The sequence below is a fragment of the Ornithorhynchus anatinus genome, chromosome 12 (assembly GCF_004115215.2).
Source record: "Ornithorhynchus anatinus isolate Pmale09 chromosome 12, mOrnAna1.pri.v4, whole genome shotgun sequence".
In the NCBI taxonomy this organism is placed as follows: domain Eukaryota; kingdom Metazoa; phylum Chordata; class Mammalia; order Monotremata; family Ornithorhynchidae; genus Ornithorhynchus; species Ornithorhynchus anatinus.
Genome location: NC_041739.1, coordinates 40,019,143 through 40,045,156, shown reverse-complemented (window position 1 = coordinate 40,045,156; position 26,014 = coordinate 40,019,143). Strand labels below are relative to the sequence as shown.

Genomic DNA, 26,014 nt, shown 5'->3' with positions numbered 1-26,014 from the left:
TGACATAATTTGATTATATTGTCTAGATTTCAGAGTACTGGTAGTACTGAATTCTTAACTCAGGAGATGGAAATTTGGAACCAGGAGTAATTATCCTCATTTTTGATTCCTTAAAAAAGACAGTCTTGAACAGGGCAGTCTTCAAATACATTAACCAGATAGTAAATAGAACTTGGTTTTGTCAGGTGATTAAGTTTGAGTTTAGAATTGATAGTGAAATATTGCAGCCCAACTTTTTGAGCTGAACTTGGGGACGTTTCTGATGGACACATAATCTGTATAAATCTCTGTTTTCCAATAATAATCCTCATTTTTGATTCTTAAAGAGACAGTCTTGAACTGGGTAGGCTACTAATATGTTAACAAGTTAGTAGATAGAGTTTGTTTTTGTCAGGTGATTGTTTGAGTTTAGAATTGGTAGCAGCCCAACATTTTTGAGCTGAACTTGGTGACATTTCTACCGTATAAATCTCTAATTGTTTTCTCTGTTAAGACTTTACATTCAGAAAGTGGTATATATATATGTGTGTGTGTATACATATATGTATATGTATTATATGTGTATATACTGTGTATATGTGCCACCTTCCCTTTTTGGATACATGCAGTCATATAAAGTGCTCAGAAATGACACGATTGATGAAGATCCCATTATGTAGAGCACATTCATGAAGGTGTGGCCCAAGTTATTGGCCTATCCTGCTTGACTGGTAATTCCTTTCCTACTGTGCCCCTATAAAAATCATATTTTTGTCATTTTTTGCACTTGCTGCTTTCAGTCGTCATTCCTGCTTCATAGTCCTAGCCACTTTCCAAAATCATTGCTCTTAGGGAACTTTCCATTCCTGATTGTTCTATTCAGGCTGTTGTATGAGTAATCCCCATATAGTTTTTTTTAGCTGTAATACACTTTTAGATTGATATAAAGAAAGGCAGAGACCATAGTGCTGAGAAAAGAAAGGGAACAGTGACAATAAATATTGGTTTCTAAAAACTCTATTGAGACTGTAAGGTTAAATTCTGCAATCTCTTTGGTTTCTGTCAAACCAAATGGCAACTGGAGAATTGTAAAGCGAAGTGCAATTGAATCATGTTTGCCTACTCTAGTCAAGAAGAAGAGTAGAGTGGCTTTCTGTATTCAAGCTTTCCTCTGGTCCCCCTAGCCCAATTCCCAAGCCGCCCAAGCACTCAAGTTTTGAACCCCCTCCCAGAGCCAGGTCTGCTTCTTGGTCCTTGGCCTTTTCCCAGTGCTTTGCACTCAGGCACTCACTTAATACCATTGAATGGATGAATGATGACAAATACGTTAGTAGTGACATAATCGCATAATCAATCAGTGGTATTTATTGAGCGCTTTTTATGATGATGATGATGATGGTTATTTAAGCGCTTACTATGTGCCAAGCACTGTTCTAAGCACTAGGGTAGATAAAAGGTAGCAGGTTGTCCCTCGTGGGGCTCACAGTCTTCATCCCCATTTTACAGATGAGGTAACAGAGGCACAGAGAAGTTAAGTGACTTGCCCAAGTCACACAGGTGTCAAGTGGAAGAGGCGGGATTAGAATCCACGACCTCTGACTCCCAAGCCTGTGCTCTTTCCACTAAGCCACACTGCTTCTTATGTGCAGAGCACTGTACTGAGCATTTGGGAGAGTCTAATACAACAGAATTAGTAGACACATTCCCTGCTCATAATGATCATATGTCAATTTTATTAAGTGATATTGTTTATTCCACATAAACTTAGATTGTCCACATGATGGTAAGCTTCTCTAGGGCAGAAATTATGTATACTTACTCTATTGTGCTCTCCCAAGAACTTCATACAGTGCTCTGCACACTCTAAGTGCTCATTAAATATCATTGATTGATTAATAACCCTGAGAAACAGGATCCTACTACAGGAAAGAGAATTCAACTTCTTTCCAGAGACAGTGGGGTTATAGCTGGAGTGTCACCTGTGCTCGCCGCTAGTCCCTGGAAACCCAAACGCTAGCCCCTATATGTACCTCTGCTCACCCACAAACCCCACAAGACTTGATCTTTTGTCTGAGATTATGGGAATTTGTCCAGTCCATTGGGCTACGACAATCTAAAGCTCTTGAAAAATCCCTAGAGACAACCATGGGGCTAATTTCTTTATTTTGTGTCTGAGAACTAGTGTGTGTTAGTGGTTCGCTGGAACTCAGCCTGTTGCTTGTAACACAAGAAAGTTCAAGCCATTAAGTAAATTGGCAGGGTCACATGACAGATCAGTGACAGAGTAAAGATGAAAACATCATAAAACTCAGTGGCCTCCAATTCCTCCTTTCAAGCTCCCTGCCCAGCCCGTCGGAACAAAAGACAATATACGCGTTTTGAATCCAGAAAGGACTCAGATAAAAGCTAGTTTTTTCTTTTGCCTCTGACAAGAGATTAGCCTGCTGAACAAATTCTAGGATCTTTCTCCAATTTTGTAATGATAGTTGAGAAATTAAGGGAAATTAATAGAGCTGAAATTGATTTAAAATGTTAGCACTTGAAATGATGAACTAGAAAAAGAATTTAATTTAGTCATTGAACTCACTTGTTTGTGTTGGGCCCATCTGTAAGAAACCCTTATCGGTGAAATCCATTTTTCCATGTTTGGATTTGCTGTGTCTTAATAACACTGGTGAGAGGGTGTTGTAAATTTCTGTTTGTTTACGACTTTGTGTAAATCTGGAAGGTTCATAAGAGGAGACAACATTATTGCTGATGCAGGCAACAGACTACGTTTTCATTTATTTCATTCAGTTTTCCAAACACTGCAGTGTTTGACCCCCGATCTTATTTTATTAATAAGGATTAAAAGAAGAGTTGATGAATATACCGAATTAAGTATTCACCCCTCCAGTGGCAGTATTTCTAGTGGAGACTTCAAGTTCATTTCTAATTTACCTCATTAACCAAGGAAGCCTGCGTGCATATTTTAATTTACTTTTGAACTGTGTTAATATTTGGTGGTTTTTGCTATTAGCTTTCGTGAATTGTCTTTCGAAGTCATAAATATTCCAGCAGCCCCACCCCCCTTGACAATAATGCTGGACTTCAAACACCTTCTCCTCTTCAGAAAAAGAATGTTAACACCTTTGGTAAGAAGGGCCAATTAGCTAGGTTTTACAACCATCCAACTTTGAAAATTGTATTTGGATATCTAGATTTTAGGGCCGTGGGTTGCTCCAGGGCATTTGAAGGCGCTTAATAGGTCTGTGAAATTTCACTAAAGAAGGGGCCATGGAATTCTAAGCCTGCTTTCCAAACAGGCTGTCAGTACCCACTCTCCACATCTGCTTTCTGCCAATTTCTTTAGTGCCCTACAATCTGGGTTTTGCCCTCTTCACTTTATTGAAGTTGTCACAGATGACTTCAGTGGCTGCCTTCTGACCAATTTTGGCAGTGTCTTCTACCATAGCTATAGTAATGACAAGTAAATACTTCAGTGTACGAAGTAGTGGTGGAGAAAAATGCAAGGAAAGTGATTCAGACACTGTCCCGTGCCCACAGGGGGCTCACAGTCTAGAGGGAGGGAGGACAAACATGTAATAATAATAATAATAATAAATGGGGTATTTCTCAAGCGCTTACTACATGCTAAGCACTGTATTATGCGCTGAGGAAGATACAAGCTAATCAGGTTGGACACAGTCCATGTACCACATGGGACTTACAGTCATAATCCCCATTTTACAGATGAGGGAACTGAGGCACAGAGAAGTCAAATGACTGGCCCAAGGTCACACAGCAGACAAGTGGCGGAACTGGAGAGGAAGAGCAATAAATTCAACAAAAAGTAACACAACAGAACTAGCAATTCTTTATTCCCAGGATGGAATAGTCCTTGCGCCCCTCACCGTCTCCACAGTCTACCCAATGTTCTAAAGGATGAGAAAGTAATAGCAGTAATAATAACACTGGTATTTAAGAGCTTACCCTGTGCGAAGCACTGTTCTAAGTGCTGGGGTTGATACAAGATAATCAGGTTGTCACACGTGGGGCTCACAGTTTTAATCAGCAGCAGCGTGAAGCAGCATGGCTCAGTGGAAAGAGCACGAGCTTTGGAGTCAGAGGTCATGGGTTCGAAGCCCGGCTCTGCCACTTGTCAGCTGTGTGACTGTGGGCAAGTCACTTCACTTCTCTGTGCCTCAGTTACCTCATCTGTAAAATGGGGATTAAGACTGTGAGCCCCACGTGGGACAACCTGATTCCCCTGTGTCTACCCCAGCGCTTAGAACAGTGCTCTGCACATAGTAAGCGCTTAACAAATACCAACATTATTATTAATCCTCATTTTACAGACGAGGTCACTGAGGCCCAGAGAAGTGAAGTGACTTGCCCAAGGTCACACAGCAGACAGGTGGCGGAGCCGGGATTAGATCCCACGACTTCTGACTCCCAAGCCTGGGTTCGTGCTTCTCTATCTCTATCTCTCCCAGTGCCGGAGAGGATGTGCGGCTCCTGGGCCGGGGGTAGATCCAGTGGAGAGGACCCCGGCTTCTGCTCACCTCTGCTCCTGTTGTAGTCTCCTAATCCATCTCTGTTGATTTTGTTGTCAGCCCCTCTCGCCAGCTTGAAATGATTTGTGGCCTTGGTTTGAAGTTTTGACACCATCTCGCTCCTGATCCTTTTTCTCTGACTATTCCTTTCCAGGCTTCTCATCCACTGCTCGCTTTTTAACCACAGGTGTCCCAGCGGGCTTCATTCTTGGTCCTCTTGGTGTAGTGGATAGGGCACGGGCCCAGAAATGAGGAGGTCATGGGTTCTAATCCTCACTCTGCCACTTGTCTGCTGGGCGACCTTGGATAAGTCACTTCGCTTCTCTGGGCCTCAGTGACCTCATCTGCAAAATGGGGATTGAGACTGTGAGCCCCATGTGGTACAGGGACAGTGTCCAACCAGATTGGCTTATATCCACCCCAACACTTAGTAGAGTGTCTGGCACATAGTAAGCACTTAAATGCCATGATAATGATGATGATGGTTACTTTATGCTTATCCTCATGAGGAAGCTCATTGCCGGCAGTATCAATTACGACTTCTGTGAATGATCCCCAAACTTCCAAATATATTTATTCAACTCTGACTTTTTTTTTCCACCTTCTCTCTAGTTCCCTGTTTCCTCCTATGTCTGGTGCATCACCACTTGGAATTTTTCTTGGTGTACTAAGCACTGTACTAAGCACTGGGGTAGATACAAGCCAATCAGATTGGACACAGTCCATGTCCCACATGGGGCTCACAGTCTTAGCCCTCATTTTACAGATTCAATAGTATTTATTTATTGAGCGCTTACTATGTGCAGAGCACTGTACTAAGCGCTTGGGATGAACAAGTCGGCAACAGATAGAGACAGTCCCTGCCGTTTGACGGGCTTACAGTCTAATCGATGGTATCCAAGGCATAGGGAAGTGAAGTGACTTATCCAGGGTCACACAGCAGACGAGTGGCAGAGCCAAGATTAGAATTAGTTCCTTTGACTCCCAGTCCCGTAGGCCTCACTCTTTCCATGTATTATCACCACCACCAGCACCTCAGAATGTGCACAGTGCACCCAAGTTGTTATTTTGTTTAAAAAAAATCCCTCACTAGTTAATCTGATATTTTTAGTACCATTCAAGACACAGAAGGACTCCTTGAAACATTTGCAACCCACCAATGGGTCATCTCCGTATTTCCACAGTCATTGAGATGGACCCTTTCAATGCTACTCGGGTATTTTAGGGTGTGATCTCAACTGGATTCAATTCAAGGAAAATATTCCCCTTTCAAATAATGGCAACAGCTGTTGTCTTTTTTTTTTTTTTTAATCGATGAACTTGGTCCAATTTCAGAGTCCAGTAACGTAAAGTTACATACTGGGATTACCAGCTTTTGTGGATCTGTAAAACTTTGTCCCAATCCTCTGACTTTAGGTGTATGTGTCTTAAATTAAACAGCTGTTACAGTGCATGAAAATGTCATTCCAGATTTTCTCATTTAAGTTAATTGGACTCACTTCCACTTCACAGAGCTTTAATTCAGGGGACATTGTATTTCATCTTCATAGGGCTGACCGTTGGCTTGAAGTGTGTACATGGGAAGCGGTAGCTTCAAGGATAGATTTTTAAAAATATACCGGATCTTTCCAGTGACCTTTTTTTAGCGTTTTTAGATGTTTTAAAGTCGGTTCTAAATTTAAAGCTTAAAACCCAGAAAAATGTTGCAGCAAAAATCATTGGCGAGCAAAGTTTATGAATCTTCGAGTGAAATGTAATTAAATATATTGGCTTCTTTGGAAGCCGAGCACTGCCCTGAGGCTTGTTTCTTCTGCCTCTCATTAAAGATAATGGTAGTTGGTAGCTTACTTCTTTATCCAGCATTTTCATTTTTTAAATGACTTTCTTTGGCAGTTCCACGTCAGCCTGGAGTGAACAACGATCTGTTTGAAATGTTTGAAATCGAAAGAGGAATTAGTGCAGACGATGAAGCAAAGGATGATCCAGGTAGTTTCCAACATTCCCATTTAGAATTGCGATTTTAACGGCATTCTCTGTATTGGTTTTATTGTTTGGGTTTTTTTTCCCCCTCCCACTTCTTCCTAAACTTTAACTTGGCTGGAATGATGCCTGCTGTCTATTCTATTTTACATCAGCTTTACTTCCTCTGAAGATAAAGCCGAGCCAAAAAGTGTGATTCATCATTTTCTCTTTGATTTTTAATTTATTAAAGCAACACCTGCCCTGCGAGAAATTCATTTTCTACAACAGAGCCTGAAGCTTAGCCAGAATGAGTCAACCCGTAGGGATTCTATTTTTACAAATGTGAATGCTGCACAAATGGATTGTCAAGTTTTATGTCATTTCCTTCGAATATCAAGGAAAGGAAAGAGAGGACAGCTGTTGCTTTGCAGAATAGTTGTCAATTGCACCAATCACACCTACTCAAAGGTCAGGGATTGTTGACTCCTCAGGGCTCTCTGATCTCTTCCCTGCAGGCGTTCTGATTCACAGCTGTAACTTTGACCATGGTCTTTGTGGATGGATCAGGGAAAAAGAAGATGAACTGCACTGGGAACCTGTCAGGGATTCAAAAGGTAAAATCATGTTGTCTAGCCAACTGAGACTCAATTTGCCTCTATTTCTAAGACTTGAGCTCTACCCAGGTATTCTGTGATGTAACGGAGATGCGCAAGGACGCGTGGTTTATCTTGATTTCAAATCAAGATGGGGGAAGAGTTAAAAAAGTGTGGTCACATCCAGTTGTGTGTTCATTATAACAATATTGAAGTACTTATTAAGTGCCAGGCACTGTATTCATTCACTCAGTCGCATTTATTGAGCACTTACTGTGTGCAGAGCACTGTACTGAGTGCTTGGAAAGTTACAATTCGGCAACAGATAGAGACAATCCCCACCCAACAATGGGCTCACAGTCTAGAAGGGGGGAGATGGAGAACAAAACAAAACAAGTAATAATAATGTTGGGATTTGTTAAGCGCTATGGGCCGAGCACTGTTCTAAGCGCTGGGGTAGATACAGGGTAATCAGGTGGTCCCACGTGAGGCTCACAGTTAATCCCCATTTTACAGATGAGGTAACTGAGGCACAGAGAAGTTAAGTGACTTGCCCACAATCACACAGCTGACAAGTGGCAGAGCTGGGAGTCGAACCCATGACCTCTGACTCCAAAGCCCAGGCTCTTTCCACTGAGCCACGCTGCCACGCTGCTTCCCATAGTATAGTAGACAGGCAGCAATTGCATCAATATAAATAGATAGAATTATAGATATATATACATATTAATAAAATAAATACAATAATAAATATTGTACATATGTACACAAGTGCTATGGGGGGAGGAGGGGGTAGAGCAGAGGAAGGGAGTCGGGGCAATGGGGAGGGGAGGAGGAGCAGAGGAAAAGGGGAAGTGTGGGAAGGCTTCCTGGAGGAGGTGAGCTTTCAGTAGGGCTTTGAAGGGGGGAAGTGTGCTAGTCTGGAGGATGAGAGGAGGGAGGGCATTCCAGGCCAGAGGCAGGACGTGGACCAGGGGTCGACGGCGGGACTAGTGAGATCGAGGCGCAATGAGGAGGAGCGGAGTGTGTGGGTGAGGTGTAGGTAGAAGGGAGGTGAGGTAGCACAAACATAGGTAAAATTCAAGCAAATCAGACCCAATCATGGGGCTAACGTTTTTAGTGGGGAGGGAGAGAACAGCTATTTAATCCCCATTTTACACATGAGGAAACTAAGGCATGGAGAAATGAAATGACTCACTCATGCTGCTTCTCTATTTCAATTGTCATTTGCTTAACATCGCCAAGTTGGATGCAAACAGAGATACAAACTGGAAAATTATCCAGTGACCTCAAAGGAAGCTTGCACTGATAGAATCACAGGTTTGAAAGACTCCTTGAGAGACAACCTACTCCATTCCCTTGCCTCCAGGGGAAGAACTGCCCAAACTGTACATATTCTTCCCTTAACAATCTGCAGGGAGAGGGAAGCCACCTCATTTCCTCGCCCGCTATTCCAGTATTTTTATTGTCTCAGCAGTGAAGAAATCCTTCCTATCCGTAATATTTTTTTCTTTTTCCATCCCCTTGGCACTAGAGACCACCTGGGGTACCTTCTTTCCCTTAAAATCCCTGCATGTGGAAGCTGTTACTAGTTTCTCTACAACCATTCATTCAGTAGTATTTATTGAGCGCTTACTATGTGCAGAGCACTGTACTAAGCACTTGGAATGTACAAATTGGTAACAGATAGAGACAGTTCCTGCCCTTTGACAGGCTTACAGTCTAATCGAAGCCACATCTCCTCCAAGAAGCCTTCCCAGACTAAGCCCCCCTTTCCTCATCTCCTACTCCCTTCTGCGTCGCCCACACTTCCTCCCTTTGCTCTTCTCTGCCCCAGTCCTCTCGGCACTCATGTACATATCTTTAATTTTACTTCTTTGCATCGGTGTCTGTCTCTCCCACTCTAGACTGGAAGCTCATCATGAGCAGGGAACGTGTCTGTTTATTGTTGTATCGATCTCTCCCAGGTGCTCGATAAATACCACTGAATGAACGCGCCTACCAACTCGGTCGTATTGTACTTTTCCAAGTGCTTAGCACAGTGACTGAATAAATGGTTCGAATCCCGGCTCCTCCACTTATCAGCTGGGTGACTGTGGGCAAGTCACTTCACTTCTCTGGGCCTCAGTTCCCTCATCTGTAAAATGGGGATTAACCGGGAACCTCACGTGGGACAACCTGATGACCCTGTATCTACCCCAGCGCTTAGAACAGTGCTCTGCACATAGTAAGAGCTTAACAAATACCAACATTATTATTATTATTATTATACCATTGGTTGATTTCTTTTTGTTGCTCAGGGTGTTTTATTAAGTCATCTCAGCAAGCTCTCCTACAGCTATGTAAGATAACAACAATCAAAATGAAAATAATTTTTACAGACTCGGTGCAGAGCGATTTAACCTAATTAAAAACAACAACAACAACATTGCCGACTTCAGGGTTAATGATGTTAATTAATAGAAATCCATGTAATGAGACCTGTGTCATGACCATGTTCGACCTCCAGAACGATCCTAATCAAATTATCGAGCGAGTGCTTACCAAGTCACTCTAGCGTCGGAGAGAACTGCTAGAACTAGGACTTCTTGTGAAAGCGTTGGCCTAGTTTAGATATTTCCTGCAAGAAGACAGACCAGTAAATGAGGGTCTCTCATTCTCTCGCTACATAAGATGCCCGGACTGGGGTTCGGGGCCAATGTGGGAGAAGGTGACAAAAAGTGGAGATCTGGGGGCCTCATTACCATCTCCACCACTCCAAGCTGTTACCGTGGCCAAAAATGTCACGACCACCTCGCCCTGAGGTTTTAGATCAGCCCTCAGAACAGTGGCCGTTGGGCACTTCACTTTTCTGTGCCTCAGTTACCTCATCTGTAAAATGGGGACTGAGACTGTGACCCCCATGTGGGACAGGGACCGTGTCCAACCCGACTTGCTTGCATCCACCCCAGTGCTTAGTACGGTGCCTGACGCGTAGTAAGCACTTAATAAATATCACGAGGTATTTTGTTGCTTTTTTCAACAGTACTTAAGTGCTAATTATGTGCCAGACACTGTACTAAGCACTGGGGCAGATAGAAGCTAATCATGTTGGACAGTCCATGTCGCACAAGGGGCTCACAGTCTCAATCCCCTTTCTGCAGATGAGGTAACTGAGGCCCAGAGAAGTGAAGTGAACTGCCCAAGGTCACACCGCAGACAAGTGGCAGAGCCGGGATTAGAACCCAGGTACTTCTGACCCAAGCCGGTGCTCTAAGCGTGGCTTAGTAGAAAGAGCCCGGGCTTGGGAGTCAGAGGATGTGAGTTCTAATCCTGGCTCTGCCACCTGTCCGCTGTCTGACCCTGGACAAGTCACTTCACTTCTCTGTGCCTCAGTCGCCTCTTCATAAAATGGGGATTAAGCCTCAGGTGGGATGGCCTGATTACCTTGTATCTACCCCAGTGCTTAGAACGGTGCTTGGCACGTAGTAAGTGTTTAATAAATACCATATCTCTTTTTCTATCTACTAGGTCACATTGTTGCGGATAATCATATTTCCTACTTTCTACTATTCATTCATTCAATAGTATTTCTTGAGCGCTTACTATGTGCAGAGCACTGTACTAAGCGCTTGGAATGTACAATTCGGCAACAGATCGAGACAATCCCTGCCCAATGACGGGCTCACAGTCTAATCGGTATTAAAGGGCGGTCACTAAAACTGGCCACAACTCTTTTAGATAGATGTATAAATACAGGAAGGTTTATAACAATTCCTCTCTTACATCTAACTTTTCATTATTATTGATCACATCACCTTCCTCCCTGTTTTTCCAGCTGTTAATCTTGACATTATCCTGGATTTTTCCCTCTCCTTCAATCCCCATATTCAGTCTCTCAGCCAATCCTTCTGGTTCTTCCTCCATGACGTTTCCAGAATCCACCTCCTTCTCCATTCAGACTGTCCGTCTGCCGGTCCAGGCATTTGTCCTACTGTGACTTGACCACTGCATCAGCCTGTTTTCAAAACTGCCTCCCAAAACATCTTTTCTAAAATATTATTCTGTGCAGGTCTTGCCACACCGCAGAATCCTCCCTCCCTCCCCATATAGTGATAAGGGTATTTGTTAAGCTATTATGCGCCAAGCACTGTACTAAGTGCTGGGGTAGAAGATAATCAGGTTGGACACAGTCCCACATGAGGCATGCAGTGTGAGAGAGCTTTACATGCAGTAAGTGCTCACATACCATCGATTATATGACAATTGTATTTTGATCATTACTGTTATCCTAGGCAGTGGGGGAATATCCTCAGAAGTGTACGTTCTGGGCCCTACCTTAAGGAAGTTTCCTTTTTCAATGGTGTTCATCCAAAGAAAATGAGCAGAGTGACTGTTATAATGCTCTTTTCCTTATAAATAATGAAAAATAAAAATGTGATAAATCCTCTGCCCAATCACCTGGAAGTATTTTAGTGCAGTACAAGGCTTCTTTCAGCTGAATTTCAGTTGCAATTTCTTTCAGTTGAAGAATCATAAACCCTCGTTTGGAAGGTACTGATTTATTTTTAAAGGCTTCATTATTTATTATATGTTAAGGAAAATGACAATATTTACTAATGCTATTCAAAACTGATATATAGAGTCAAAGATAGGGAATTCATATTTTCATTTTTCCTGTTGGGATTGGTTTCAGATAAACAATTTCTCTTGGGTTATCATTCCAACCTGGAAAACATTTTTTTTAGTTTAGTGTGAAGTAAGTCTTCCTGACACAATTATAGCCTTTTTCAAGGCCTAGGTAGATACATTTTAACTGCATGTATGCAACAGGATCATTGGGGGAATTTTCTATATTTACATGTTGTGTTGGCCTTTTTTGCTTGCTTTTAGTATGTGGAAATTCGGAATTGCTGGTTTCCATTGCAAGAACTCGGGGTAGTTGAAGATTTAGGGGGAGTTAAAAATTGAAGATGGATTACATCGCAACAGTAACTTTTTTTATGGTATCTGTTAAGTGCTTACTACATGCCAGGCACTATTCTAAATGCTGGGGTAGATACAAGTTAATCAGGTTAGACACAGTCCATGTCCCACATGGGGCTCACAGTCCTAATCCCCATTTTATAGATGAGGTAACTGAGGCACGGAGAATTTTAAATAAATTGTCCAAGGTCACACAGCAGACAAGTGGCAGAGCTGGGATTAAAACCCAGGTCCTTCTGACTTCCAGGCCTGTGCTGTATCCGCTAGGCCATGCTGCTTTTCTGACTTGACAGGTCAGACTATGCTAAACATTCAAAAACTACAGTTCTAGAGACAACTTTTTATTATCATGTTAATACATCGATTTAAGAGATTCTTTTATCTATATTTTTTCTTGAGAGTTGTATGAGACACTGCCAGTACATTTCTGAGCTTCGCCCTGTGCTTCTCCAAAACATACTTTATCTGAAGATCCTGCAACATTCCTTGCATTTTTGTGCCCTGAAGGGAGGGAAATACTAATATTTTCATGAAAAATAAAGGCTATTTTTATTAGCATAGGAGCCATACAAAGATTTTTGATTGAGCGGTACTGAATCAGAATTATATATAGATATATATATAGATATATATATTTACATATCTATATATATCTATATTTAGCAGCATGGCCTAATGAAAAGCAGTAGACTTGGGAGTCAAAGGGCCATGGTTCCAATTCCAGCTGGGCCACTTGTATGCCCTTGGACAACTCGATTAACTTCTCTTTGCCTCAGATTCTTCATCCGTCAAATGAGGATTCAATTACCTGTTCTTTCTCTTATTTAGACTATGGGCCCTGATCATCTTGTCTCTACTCTAGCACTTAGTACAGTGCTTTGCACATAGTAAGCACTTAAATACCACAATTATTATATGTGCAAGTCTATGGAATCAAATCATATATATATGGACAATGTACATATAACATATATACTATATAGGTACATACGTGTGTGTGTGTGTGTGTGTGTGTGTAAAGAAGAGCCAAAGCAAACTGTGCTGAGAGCCTAAGGAAAGTAATCTAGTCATTTTAGTATGAAGAACACCACCAGATGCTACTTGTAATTGCATTTTTAGTGGAGCAGCCTTTCCTTGACATTTCACTGAGCCTTGAAAGAGAAAAGAGCTTCTCTCAAATGACAGGGAGAGGAAACATCTTCTGCAGGAGGAATTACTTTGAAAATGCTTGAGAATTCACTTTCTATAATTTCTCCTTGGCAACGTGGAATTGTTCCCTCCCAGCTTTAGAAGATTTCAGACTGGACTTAATAATAATAATGTTATTTGTTAAGCACTACTGTGTGCTAGGCACTGTACTAAGCACTGGGGTGGGTACAAGCAAATTCGTTTGGACACAATCCTTGTCCCACATGGGGCTCACAGTCTCAATCCCCATTTAACAGATGAGCTGCGTGGCTTAGTGGAAGGAGTGCGGGCTTGGGAGTCAGAGGTCGGGGGTTCTAATCCCTACTCCATCACTTATCAGCTGGGTGACTTTGGGCAAGTCACTTAACTTCTCTGTGTCTCCGTTACCTCATCTGTAAAATGGGGATTAAGACTGGGAGCCCCACGTGGGACAAACTGATCACCTTGTATCCTCCCCAGCGCTTAGAACAGTGCTTGACACAGAGTAAGTGCTTAACAAATGCCATCATTATTATTATCATGAGGTAACTGAGGACCAGAGAAGTGAAGTGACCCAAGGTCTTACAGCAGACAAGTGGCAGAGCTGGGATCAGAACCCTCGACCTTCTGACTCCCAGGCTGGTGTTCTATCCACTACACCCTGCTGCCTGTCCCTCCTTTTGAGAGTCCGTAGGTACATATCTGTAATTCATTTATTTATATTAACATCTGTCTCCCGCGCTAGACTGTAAGCTCATTTTGGGCAAGGAATGTGTGTTATACTCTTCCAAGCGCTCTGCACATAGCAACCACTCAATAAACACGACTGACTGGCTGACCGACAGAAGAAACGTCACCTGCCTGCTTTTCTCGTTCCAGGTGGACGCTATCTGACCGTCTCAGCACCTAAGAGTCTGGTGGGGAGAGTGGCCCGCCTGGTGCTTCCACTGGGCCACCTGAGGCATCGGGGAAACTTGTGCCTTTCCTTCCGGCACAAGGTGTCCGGGCTGCACTCCGGCGTGCTCCAGGTGTTTGTGCGAAAACATGGTGCCCACGGAGTGGCCCTGTGGGGTAGAAATGGAGGCCATGGCTGGAGGCAAACACAGATTACCTTGCAAGGCTCAGACGTGAAGAGCGTAAGTAGGACCACAAAGGCTCTGACATTTACCACAGTGCTTTGCGGGTTCTCTGGTATCTGTTCTCAAGGAAACCGAAGGGGTGTGAGAGGATACCAAGGATCTCATTTTTACCAAGGTTGTCATTGTTCCTGGGCAGGAGGAGGTTGGGGTGGGGGGGGGGGGGTGTTGGCGAGGGTAACTGTGGATATTGGAAGATACAATGGATTTACCCTTTGAAGCCCCTTGGCCTATTTTCACCACATTCGTTTTTAGTTCAAACCTGTGAAAGTACAGGGACTCCTTGTATTTAGGGCTGCACCTTAAGTCAAAATATAAGTCGGAGCCAATTTTTTCATAGGAACAGTGTCATAATTGGGGGATCGATTCCTGAAGTGAGATCGGATACAACTATTGTTACCAAAATTTTACCGATCATAGTGAATTCGGTCTATTAGGGATGAGTAACATAGCCACATTAATGTGTTTACATTGCACCTGAGAGATTCCAAAACAAGGGTAGCTTCTTTTACATCTTCAAAAATAAAATGCACACATCAGCTGTCCCTGGTCACTCCACCTGGCGATCAGATATCATGTCTCTCCCCCTTGTTTCCCCTCCCTCCCCTTCTCTAAACGTCCCCCATTTGCATCTTAAAAAAAATCCACATTTCCCAGCCACTCATGTGCCTGTTGTAAAGCTGAAACAGGGTGTAGATTTAGAAACGATGCTAGGGCCATTTGTCGTAGCTCAAAATGTCTTAGGTCGAGGACTGCCTGCCCAGCTATTGCTAGAATAGCCAGTTGCTATTTCATTAACAGTCTTCAGGTATGGAGCTTCTGCCAACAGGCTGACTTCCCCAGTCGACCGGGCTAGGGTCACCCATATTGGCTCCGATCCTCCATTTTGCTGGAAGCCATTGCAGATTTACCTCTTTCAAAAGGTTACTGCCTGGCCCCACTTTGGCTAAGACCAAGAGTGTTAGGGAAATGGGAGGAGGGGAAGCTTGACTGTTGTGTGTGGTTTTTTTTTTCCTTCTAGGTCATCTTCAAAGGTGAAAAGAGGCATGGGCATTCGGGGGAGATTGGATTGGACGATGTGAGCTTGAGAAGAGGTCACTGTTCTGAAGAACCTTAGCCACCTGAGAACTAAGGAAAGAACAGCAACTCTGCTCCTTTCCCTCTCCCCTCAGCTACTTCCCGTCCTCCCCTTCACCACGCCTAGAAGACGGCTCTGGCTCACCCAAGGGTTCAGTTGGTCATTTACTTCTGGTTTGATTGCATAGTGCCACCCCAGTGAACAAGGAAAGCCTCCTGGAAATCACGAGGACACTGATACTTCAAATCAGCAGTGGAGCCCCGTCAGTCTCAGCTTCTTCTCCTCAGGCCAGTGCGTACGTGTGTGTGTGTGTGTGTGAGAGAGAGACAAGCGACCTCCTTCAGTGGACCTGCAGAATGAACTGCGAAATAAAGGAGCAAAGTTATGATTAGAAATGGTCTAAATATCTAACGCATTGGCCAATTTACCAAGCGTTCAGTATGGAACCCTACTGTATCCATTTCACTGATGATCTGAGGTAATTGTAGGGGTTGGTGTCCACGTTGCTTATTTTAAACCATTAAGATCCTGGACCTGAACCTTGGCATTTTACTGCCATTTTTCCTTTTAAAAGAAGGGTGTGTAACTAGCTGCATTTATTCTTACATTGTATCCATATTAAAAAACCAATTCTGTAGATTAGGAACTGCATCCCGTAATATCGGTAGTGTGGTGTTTAGTGGAGATTTGTCATGGATGGTATGTATTTGTAGTCAAAGAGGCAGCTTCTCAAGCTCAGATACGTATGTAAAAAATCCCGCTTCAGGCTTTGATTCAGTGTTGACTAAAAGTGACAAAATAGCAGCATCACGTGTGGTGGACGAGGCTAAGGGTTGTCATTTTGTTGAAATAATACTGGTTATAAGACTTCGTACTGAGAATCGCAACGATTGCTGTATATATACACGCACACACATGCACATCTATTTCATACATTCAGTTTTCTGCGATAACTTAAATGTCCACCATCCTCATCACTGCTTGAGCCACAGTTTAAAGAAATACCGAACAGCCTTTTGGGGAATCTTTTAGCTCCTTGTATAGGGGAATCAAGGAGCTGGTTTATAAAAATTATTTCCCCACAGGAAAGATTGTGGCAAAGACAAGTCTTTTGACATATTTAGAGCAATTATATTAGCAATTTATTTTTTTTAATATAAAATTGGACCAGTGGTGTAAAAATCACCACTTGGGTGATAGAAACATATTGAACCTTAGAAACAAAGGGCACAAGAGGGAAGGAGACGTTGATTAAGAAACTACCTATAAAAACAAATTCACTCTCAGCATGAATTCTTCTATTAAATGTATTCATGTTTCCAGAGGTCCCAAGACCAGACTTCTGCCATCCCTGCCCACCCAGACCATGATGTGAAGATGTGGGGGCTTCAGGTCAGTCAATTCTCAGGAGCCGCTGGGACAAAAAGGAGTCATCTTCTCTCGTCATTCTGAGCTATGGGTGGGTCTTTTAGGACAGGCCTAAAGAGATTCCCAAAGAAATGTCCAAGGTTATAAAATCTTTGCCACTTTGGCATCCTGCAGCATTCTCATGTTTGTCAGTGTAGAATGGGCAGCAGCTGCTGAAGGCAAAGTGGAAGTTGAAGAGGACCGTGCCTAATTCTTTCTGCCTGTTAGAGTTGGCATCCATTGCTAATAGTTTAAGCATGGTAGGGGGAGAGAGAGGGTTTCCTTTGCTTTAGGCCTCCTGTAACCTGGAATGAACACTAATCACACTCTTTGTGTTGATGTGTGGGAGTTAACCAGCAGCACTCTCTACTAAAATCAGATATTTTCGATTTAGTCAATTCCAAACCACAGTTACCCAGCACATTACCCCCTTACTTTTTAGAGGACGTTTGCTTCGCTTTCCCTTGAAGTAATTAAAACGGTTCTACTTTTCAAGTCAAATCCCTTAAAGAGGTAAATCGACAATTGTGACAGAAATCACAGGATTATCAGAATCACAAAGACCATCAGAGGACTGGAAAAGAAAAGGCAGAGAGAAAAGAACAAGGGTGGTCCATGGAAGGTTGAGGGTGATTTAGTAATGAGGCTTAAAGGTTTGAAAAGTTTTTACTTCAAAGGTGGGACCAAGCTCCTCAGAGTCTTCTCCAATGGCAGAAGAGGAGGAAATGAATTTGAAGTGCAGCAGGAGGGATTTAGGTTAGCTCTAAGGAAGAGTTTCCTGAAAGTGATGAGTAAACTCATTATGGGCAGGAAATGGTCTGCCAACTCTGTTGTATCTTACTCTCCCAAGTGCTTAGTTCATTCAGTTCTCTGCCCATAGGAAGGGCTCAAAGACCATTAATGATGATGATAATGAGTTAATTTAACTGTGGTATTTGTTAAGCGCTTTCGCTTTCGGTGTGCCAGGCACTTTACTAAGCACTGGGGTGGATATATGCAAATCGGGTTGGACACAGTACCAGTCTCACAGTCTCAATCCTCATTTAACAGATGAGGGAACTGTGGCATAGAGAAGTAAAGTGACTTGCCAAGGTCACACAGCAGACAAGTGGCAGAACTGGGATTAGAACCCATGACCTTTTGACTCCCTGCCCTATGCTCTATCCAGATAAGTTGTAAGGAGGCTGGAAGAATCCCCGCCCCGGAAGTCCTTAGCAGTAGGCTAAACTTTCACCCATCATACATGATTCAAATGTGGTCCTACCAGAAAAGGAAGTAGGAAGAGATGACTTTTCAGGGCCTCGTCCCGTGCCCAGATTCTATTTGAGATCCTCATTCTTGGTAGTTTTGAGTCAAGTTTGGTGGCTTTTCAGGGTATCCTCTTGCCCTTCTGCTGGAGTGACGTCCTGATGACTGACTGACGAGTTCAGGAGGGAGCCGGTGAAATGATTAGGTGAGGCGAAGTACTTTCCAGGCTGCTCAGTACTGTATCCTTGGGCTGCATTCTCTTTCCCCAAACCATAGCCAAGTGCAGCGTCCTGGTGTTGGCTGCATTTCCCAACAAGTGAAAAAAGCCACTCACTCACAGCTGAAGGCATTTGCCCTGTGCAGGAGTGGAAGCTTCCACCATCCCATCCCGTTCTGAGTGTCTTTGAACACAAAGGAGGACTTTTTTCTGGGGTGGAGCAGAGCTGATTTAACCTTCCTGAGAAAAAGTCCCTCAAAGTAGCACCTAAGCAGCAGCACTCGGTGAACAATGGATCCACAGACTGCCTCACCCCTCACAAAGGGAAAAGTACAAACTCACCACTCCTTGTGCGAGGTGGTCAGAGACCACAGCTTTGGATTGTTACGTAAATCCATTTTAGGTAGGTGTTTCCTTTCTGGTCAATTAACTGCACAGCTGACTATATAAGGGAAAATTTTTGAAAATCAAATTTAAGGTGCCAATAGGATATTGCACTACACTGATGGAAGAAGTTATCAAAAGTACTGTATAACATCTTACTGGTTTATTTAATGTTTTAAATAAAGTTAATGGTTTTCCAAAATGGCTGCGACTAAATTTCTTTGTGGGTTGTGAACATTTGTTTGAATAATGATAGTTTGTAATTATTGGTTTACCTTTATTGTGGGGAAATGTCCAATATGTTCCTTCAGGGTTTTGCATCCCAGTAGAATTTCCACAAGATACGCCTCCAGCCACTTGATGTTTAAAAGAAGTCTGACATTTCCCCCAAAGCTCCGGCTCCTGGTGAACCAGAGTGGCTCCAAAAAGAATGGAGAAGGATTTTTCAATGTCTCTTTCCTTCTTCCTCTTGCATGTGGAGGAGCAACATTGGCTTAGTGGAAAGAGCCCATTGCTAGACTGTGAGCCTGTTGTGGGCAAGGATTGTCTCTATCTGTTGCTGAATTGTACTTCCAAAGTGCTTCGCGCTCTGCACACAGTAAGCGCTCAAAAAATACAATTGAATGCAGAGCACTGGCCTGGGACTCAGAAGACCTGGGTTCTAATCCCAGCTCTGCCCCCCCCCCCCTTTTTAAATCTCTATTAAGAGCTTTCTATGTGCCAGGCACTGTATTAAATGCTGGGGTAAAGTCAAGGTTATCAGGTTGAACACAGTTCCAGTCTCTCAAGGGACTCACAGTCCTAATTCCCTTTTTACAGTTGAGCAACCGAGGCACAGAGAAGGTAAGTGACTTGCACAAGGCACACAGCAGATGTGGCAGAGTCGGGATTAGAACCCAGGTCCTTCTGACTCCATGGGCTGGGTTCGATCCACTAGCCCACGCTGCTTCTCTTTTCTGCTGTGTGACCTCAGGCAAGTCATTTAACTTTTCTCTACCTCAGTTTCCTCCTCTGTAACATGGGGATTGAGATGTGTTCTCCCTCCTATTTAGAATGTGCGCCCCATATGGGACAGGGACTAACTAGATGAACTTGCATTTACTTCAGTGCTTAGAATAGCGCTTGGCACATAAGTGCTTAACACATACCATATCATTAATTGTCTTGCTCCCTCTCTCTGACATTCGCACACACCTCTCTCCCTGCCCTCTCCCCCGACTAAAGCCTTCCAGACTTAAACCCAGCGAGAGGCCATAAACATTATCCATGAATCCCCCCAAAATCTCAGAAGATGAAACTAACATGATGTGATTGGAGTTAGAGAGAATCCAGTACTTACTACTAATAATAATGATAACGATGATGGTATTTGTTAAGTGCTTACTATGTGCCAAGCACTGTTCTAAGAGCTGGAGTAGATACAAGGTAATTAGGTTGTCCCACGTGGGGCTCACAGTCTTACTCCCCGTTTTCCAGATGAGGTAACTGAGGCACAGAGAAGTTAAGTGACTTGCCCAAAGTTACACAGCTGACAAGTGGCGGAGTGGGCATTAGAACCCATGACCTCTGATTCCCAAGCCTGTGCTCTTTCGACTACACCATGCTACAGTACCCAACACTTAGTACATTGCCTGGCACATAGTAAGTGCTTAAATGCCATAATTATTAATTATATAATATAACCCAGGTGGGGAGGTAGCATGCAAAATGGTGGAATTTTTTTTTGGTATTTTCATTATTACTCTTAAGGTATTCCCTGAGGATTTATGGTATTTGTTAAGCACTTGCTATGTGCTAAGCACTGTTCTAAGCAATGGGGTAGATACAAGGTAATCAGGTTGGACACTGTCCCTGTCCCACCTGGGCTCATAGTCTCAATCCTCATTTTACAGCTGAGGAAACTGAGGCCCAGAGAAGTGAAGTGACTTGTCTGAGGTCACACAACAGACACATGGCAGAGCTGGGATTAGAACTCATGACCTTCGGACTCCCAGGCCCGTGAGAGTCCACTACACTGTGCTGCTGCCTAGATGTCTGGCGCTGTGTGTTGCACTAGAGTCATCACATCAAATAGTAGAAGCAGAGTGGTTTAGTGGAAAGAACCGGGTCTTGGGAGTCACAGGATGTGGGTTCTAATCCCCGCTCCGCCACTTGTCTGCTTCGTGACTTTGGCTGAGTCACTTAACTTCTCCGTGCCTCAGTTACCTCATCTGGAAAATGAGGATGAAGACTGTGAGCCCCACGTGGGACAACTTGATTATACTGTCTATCCCAGCGCTTAGAACAGTGCTTGGTGCATAGTAAGTACTTAACAAATACCATAAAAAAAAAATAGTCCCTGCCTCACAGTCTAAGTGATTGAGAACTGGTCGTCTTTCCATTTTACAAGTGAGGAAACTGAGGCACTCAGCAGGCTACTGGCAGAGCTGGAACTAGATTCTGTCTCCTGATTCCCAGTACCATGTTACTTCTGCTAAACCATCCTGCCTTGCTTTTTCCCTGATAAGAGAGGGGCAGCTTCAAAGCAATCTAATCAATCAATAATTGTAATATTGTGCCTCCAATCAATCAGTAATAATTGTGGTATTTGCTAAGCACTTACTGTGTGCCCAGCACTGAACTAAGAGCTGGGATAGATGCAAGATAATCAGGTCCCACATGGGAGTCACAGTCTAAGTAGGTGGGAGAAGCAGCGTAGTTCAGTGGAAAGAACCCGGGGTTGGGAGTCAGAGGTCGTGGCTTCTAATCCCAGCTCCGCCACTTATCAGCTGGGTGACTTTGGGCAAGTCACTTAACTTCTCTGTGTCTCAGTTACCTCATCTGTAAAATGGGGATTAAGACTGGGAGCCCCACATGGGACAACCTGGTAACCTTGTATCTACCCCAGCGCTCAGAACAGTGCCTGGCACATAGTAAGTGCTTAACAAATACCACTATTATCATTATTAACAGGTATTGAATCCCCATTTTGCAGATGAGAGAATTTATTATGCACAGAGAAATTCAGTGACTTGTCCAAGGTCACATAGCAAATAAGTGGAAGATATGGGATTAGAACCCAGATCCTCTGACTCCCAGGCCTGTGCTTTATAATAATAATAATGATAGTATTTGTTAAGTGCTTACTATGTGCCCAGCACTGTTCTAAACACTAAGTATTTATTCATTCATTCATTCAATTGTATTTATTGAATGCTTACTATGTGCAGAGCACTGTACTAAGCGCTTGGAATGTACAACTGGACAACAGATAGAGACAATCCCTGCCCAACAATAGGCTCACATTCTAAACGGGGAGACAGACAATAAAACAAAACAAGTAGTAAGGCGTCAATACCATCAAGATAAACAGAATCATGGATATATACACATCATTAATAAGCATTTACTATGTGCCAAGCACTAAGTGCTGGGGGAGATAAAAGGTTAACAAGTTGTCCCAGGTGGGTTTCACAATCAATCCCCATTTTCCAGATGAGGTAACTGAGGCACAGAGAAGTTCCAGTGACTTACCCAAATTCACACAGCAGATGTGGCAGAGGCAGGATTAGAACCCAAGACCTCTGACAGCCAAGCCCAGGCTCTTTCGCACATGTGCCCTTTACTATCGGGTCCTCTGTGTGCAGCACCTGTTTTGGCTCTTACCTTTTTGGAAGCAGAAGCTCCCAGAGGATCACGAAGGGCAAAGGGGTGCTAAATTGGCAGTTCGAGGGGAAATAGGGTAAGAAGAGGAGGCCTCCAGGAGGAGATGGCATCATGGCTTAGTGAAAAGAGCATGGCCTGGGGAGTCAGAGGTCATGGGTTCTAATCCTGGCTCTGCCACTTGTCTGCTGTGTGACCTTGGGTGAGTCACTTCACTTCTCTGTGCCTCAGTTCCCTCATCGGCAAAATGGGGATTAAGACTGTGAACCCCACATGGGACAACTTGATTACCTTGTATCTACCCCAGCGCTTAGAAGAGTGCTTGTCATATAGTAAGCGCTTAACAAATACCACCCTTATTATTTCACAAGGATTGTCTCTGTTGCTGAATTATACTTCCCAACCACTTAGTACAATGCTCTGCACACGGTAAGTGCTCAAATGATTAAATGAATGTGTTTCAGAAATTTGTTTGAATATGAGGAGAGTAGTGGTCTGCCGGAGGTGAAGGAGGAGGGAGTCCAGTCAGGAGGGAGGGTGTGAGAGATGAGCGGGAGGTCAGCCGGGAGAGGGATGAAAACAAGACACAGTGATGAGGTTAGCTTGAGAGGAATGAAGAGTGTCAGCTAATATACTAAGGGAGAAAAGAATGAATCAGGAGGGAGAGAGTTGACTGAGTGTTTTGAAACTACTGGGGAGGCAGGAAAGGAAGGGCAACCATTAGAAGTTTTTGAGAAGCAGAGAGTTGTCCACAGAATCATGTTTCCGAACAAAGATCTGAGCGGTAGAATTCATTCACTCGTTCAATCGTATTTATTGAGCGCTTACTGTGTGCAGAACATTGTACTAAGAACTTGGAAAGTCCAATTCAGCAACAGAGACAATCCCTGCCCAACAATGGGTTCGCAGTCTAGAAGGGGGGAGACAGAGATCAAAACAAGTAAACAGGCATCAATATAAATAGAATTATAGACACATCATTAATAAAATAAATAGTGTGCATATATACCCGGGCTGTGGGGCAGGGAGGAGGGTAGAGCAGAGGGACAGAGTCGGGGTGATGGGGAGGAGGAGCAGAGGAAAAGGAGGAGGGATTAGGACGGGAAGACCTCCTGGAGGAGGTGAGCTTTCAGAAAGGAGAGAGACTGGAGGTAGAAAGACCAGAGTGGAGTCCAGTCCTGATACAACAAGCGTGACACCTTTCCAAGATTCCCACAACACCAGTAATAAAAAATAGCTTTCTGGTGACCATGAATGCCAATTAATAGTCTCTGCTCCTCTTTTCTGCCGCAAGTTTTAGGCTCTTGGCTCGCATAGTAGCCCAGAGTCAGCAAATCCTCCGGGGCACGTGGAAAGCGCGGCTTGGGAGCTGGCAGACAGAAAAGCCAAGCCGAGGAATCACAGTCAGCACATGCTTCACCTGTGTGGAGGGAGAAACAAAGCCTTCCCAACACCTGGCCGTCCCAGTGTCATTATGAAAGTGGGAGGCCAAAAATCTAGCTGAGTTCTGTTGAAAGCAGTCTGCAGTTTGGAGGCCTGCAGGAAATTGAATCCCCCTCCACCACCTTCTCAGTGATGGAGATAATAATAATAATGGCATTTGTTAAGTGCTTACTATGTGCCAAGCACTGTTCTAAGCGGTGGGGTAGATACGAGATAATCAGGTGCATTTTACAGTTTGAGGTAACTGAGGCTGAGAGAAGTTAAGTGACTTGTCCAAAGTCACACAGTTGATAAGTGGTGGAACGGGGATTAGAACCCACGACCTCCGACCCCCTAGCCCGGGCTCTTTCCACTAAACCAGGTTCCGGAATCCCCGTTTTACAGAGGAGGAAATTGAGAAGTTGTGGCCGTCCAAGATAACCAAGCAGGTAAGTGGCAGAGTGAGGATTCAAATCCAAGCCTGTCATTTTCTGGCTCTCTCGCCTGTAGCGTCAGCACAAGGCAATGACTGAAACCTTAAATTGTCTTCATTTCAATCATTTGTAAAAAACAAACACGGTTTTGCGGCATCTGCGGAGGAGGTTTTAGCCCTCTAATCGCTGGCTGGGTCATATCAAAGGATGGATCTCTCATCTATAAGAGTGTAGGGAAGTTTGGGTGTTTCCTGATCAAATGTATTGTTATTCCTTTTTTCCAGTGGGGTTGATAGGAATTGCTCACACTGTTCAAGATTGTACAGATCTTCCCTACTCCGCGGTAACATGCTGGGCGAACTATTAGCACTTCAATCAATCTCTTCTTCCAGGTTAATGATAATTACGGTACTTGTTAAGTGCTTACTATGTGCTGAGTACTATATTAATCGCTGGGGTAGATAAGATAATCAGGTTGGACACAGTCCCTGCCCCACATGGGGCTGTCAGTCTAAACAGGAGGGAGAGTAGGTATTGAATTCTCATTTTAAGAGGAGGAAACTGAGGCATGGAGAAGTTGTAACATGGCCAAGGTCACACGGCAGGAAAGTGGCAGAGTCAGGATTAGAACCCAAGGCCTCTGACTCCCAGGCCGTTCTGCTTCTGGATCCCAGTGTCTTCACAGTGGAACAGAGGAGTAACATGAACATAGAGTAGGGGCCTGGGAATCAGAAGGTCATACTAATAATGGTATTTGTAAGGTGCTTACGATGTGCCAAGCACTGTTCTAAGCCCTGGAGTAGATACAAGATAATCAGGTTGTCCCGCAGAGGCTCACAGTCTTAATCCCCATTTTACAGATGAGGTAACTGAGGCACAGAGAAGTTTAAGTGACTTGCCCAAAGTCACTCAACTGCCAAGTGATGGAGCCGGGATTAGAACCCATGACCTCTGACTCCCAAGCCCATACTCTTTCCACTAAGCCAGATACTGTCATGGGTTCTAATCCTGGTTGTGCAACTTGTCTGCTGTGTGACCACGGGCAAGTCACTTAAATTCTCTGAGACTCAGTTACCTCATCTGTAAAATGAGGATTGAGACTGTGAGCTCCATGTGGGACAACCTGATTATCCGACCTGATTTACTTGTGCCCATCCCAGCACTTAGTACAGTGTTTGGCACGTAGTAAGTGCTTAATAAATACCACTATTATTAGTAGTATTAATAACCTCTTTAGCTTCACCATTCTCTTTCTCCTGCCTCTCTAACAATTTGTAACCACTGCTTGCTTTTGTTTCACAGCTAGTTCAGGCCCCGATCTCCCCCTCAGACACCACCCTCTGATTCTGAGGGGTCCCAGGCTGCTTCCCTTTAAAGCTTTACTCTCCCCACCTTCAAAGCCTTATCGAAGGTACGTCTCCTCCAAGAGGCCTTCCCTAAAACCCACTTTCCTCTTTTTCCACTTCCTTCTGACTCTCCCTCACTTGCTCCCTTTGTTCTTCCCCACTTCCCAGCCCCAAGCACTTATGTATATATCTGTCATTTATTTACTTATAATAATGTCTGTCTCCCCCCTTCTGAACTATAGGCTCATTGTGGGGTGCGAATGTGTTTATTGTTGTATTGTACTCTCTCAAGTACTTAGCACAGTGTTCTGCACACAGTAAGTACTCAGTGAATACGATTGAATCAAACTTCGGAGAAACGCCGATGACCTGGGCCTCGGTGGTGTTGAGAGGGGCTGGAATGTTCCAATATCCCAAGTCTTGTGACATTGAATCACTAGGATCAATCAATGAATAGTATACAATGAACACTTCCTCTGTGTACCAAGCACTTGAGAAA

At 43.7% G+C, this 26,014-nt stretch overlaps 1 protein-coding gene across 4 annotated transcripts in view; it reads left to right on the top strand.

Annotated features, from left to right (window-relative positions):
* Window positions 1-15,810, top strand: part of NPNT (nephronectin) — a 90,740-nt gene extending 74,930 nt beyond the window's left edge. For all 4 annotated transcript variants that reach the window (XM_029076979.2, XM_029076980.2, XM_029076981.2 and 1 more), the window contains 4 exons: window positions 6,408-6,500; window positions 6,992-7,090; window positions 14,081-14,337; window positions 15,359-15,810. In XM_029076979.2, coding sequence (XP_028932812.1) covers window positions 6,408-6,500; window positions 6,992-7,090; window positions 14,081-14,337; window positions 15,359-15,454 — 545 coding nt within the window. In that variant the 3' untranslated portion in view covers window positions 15,455-15,810. The remainder of the gene's footprint in view (window positions 1-6,407; window positions 6,501-6,991; window positions 7,091-14,080; window positions 14,338-15,358) is intronic.
* Window positions 15,811-26,014: the final 10,204 nt, after the last annotated feature.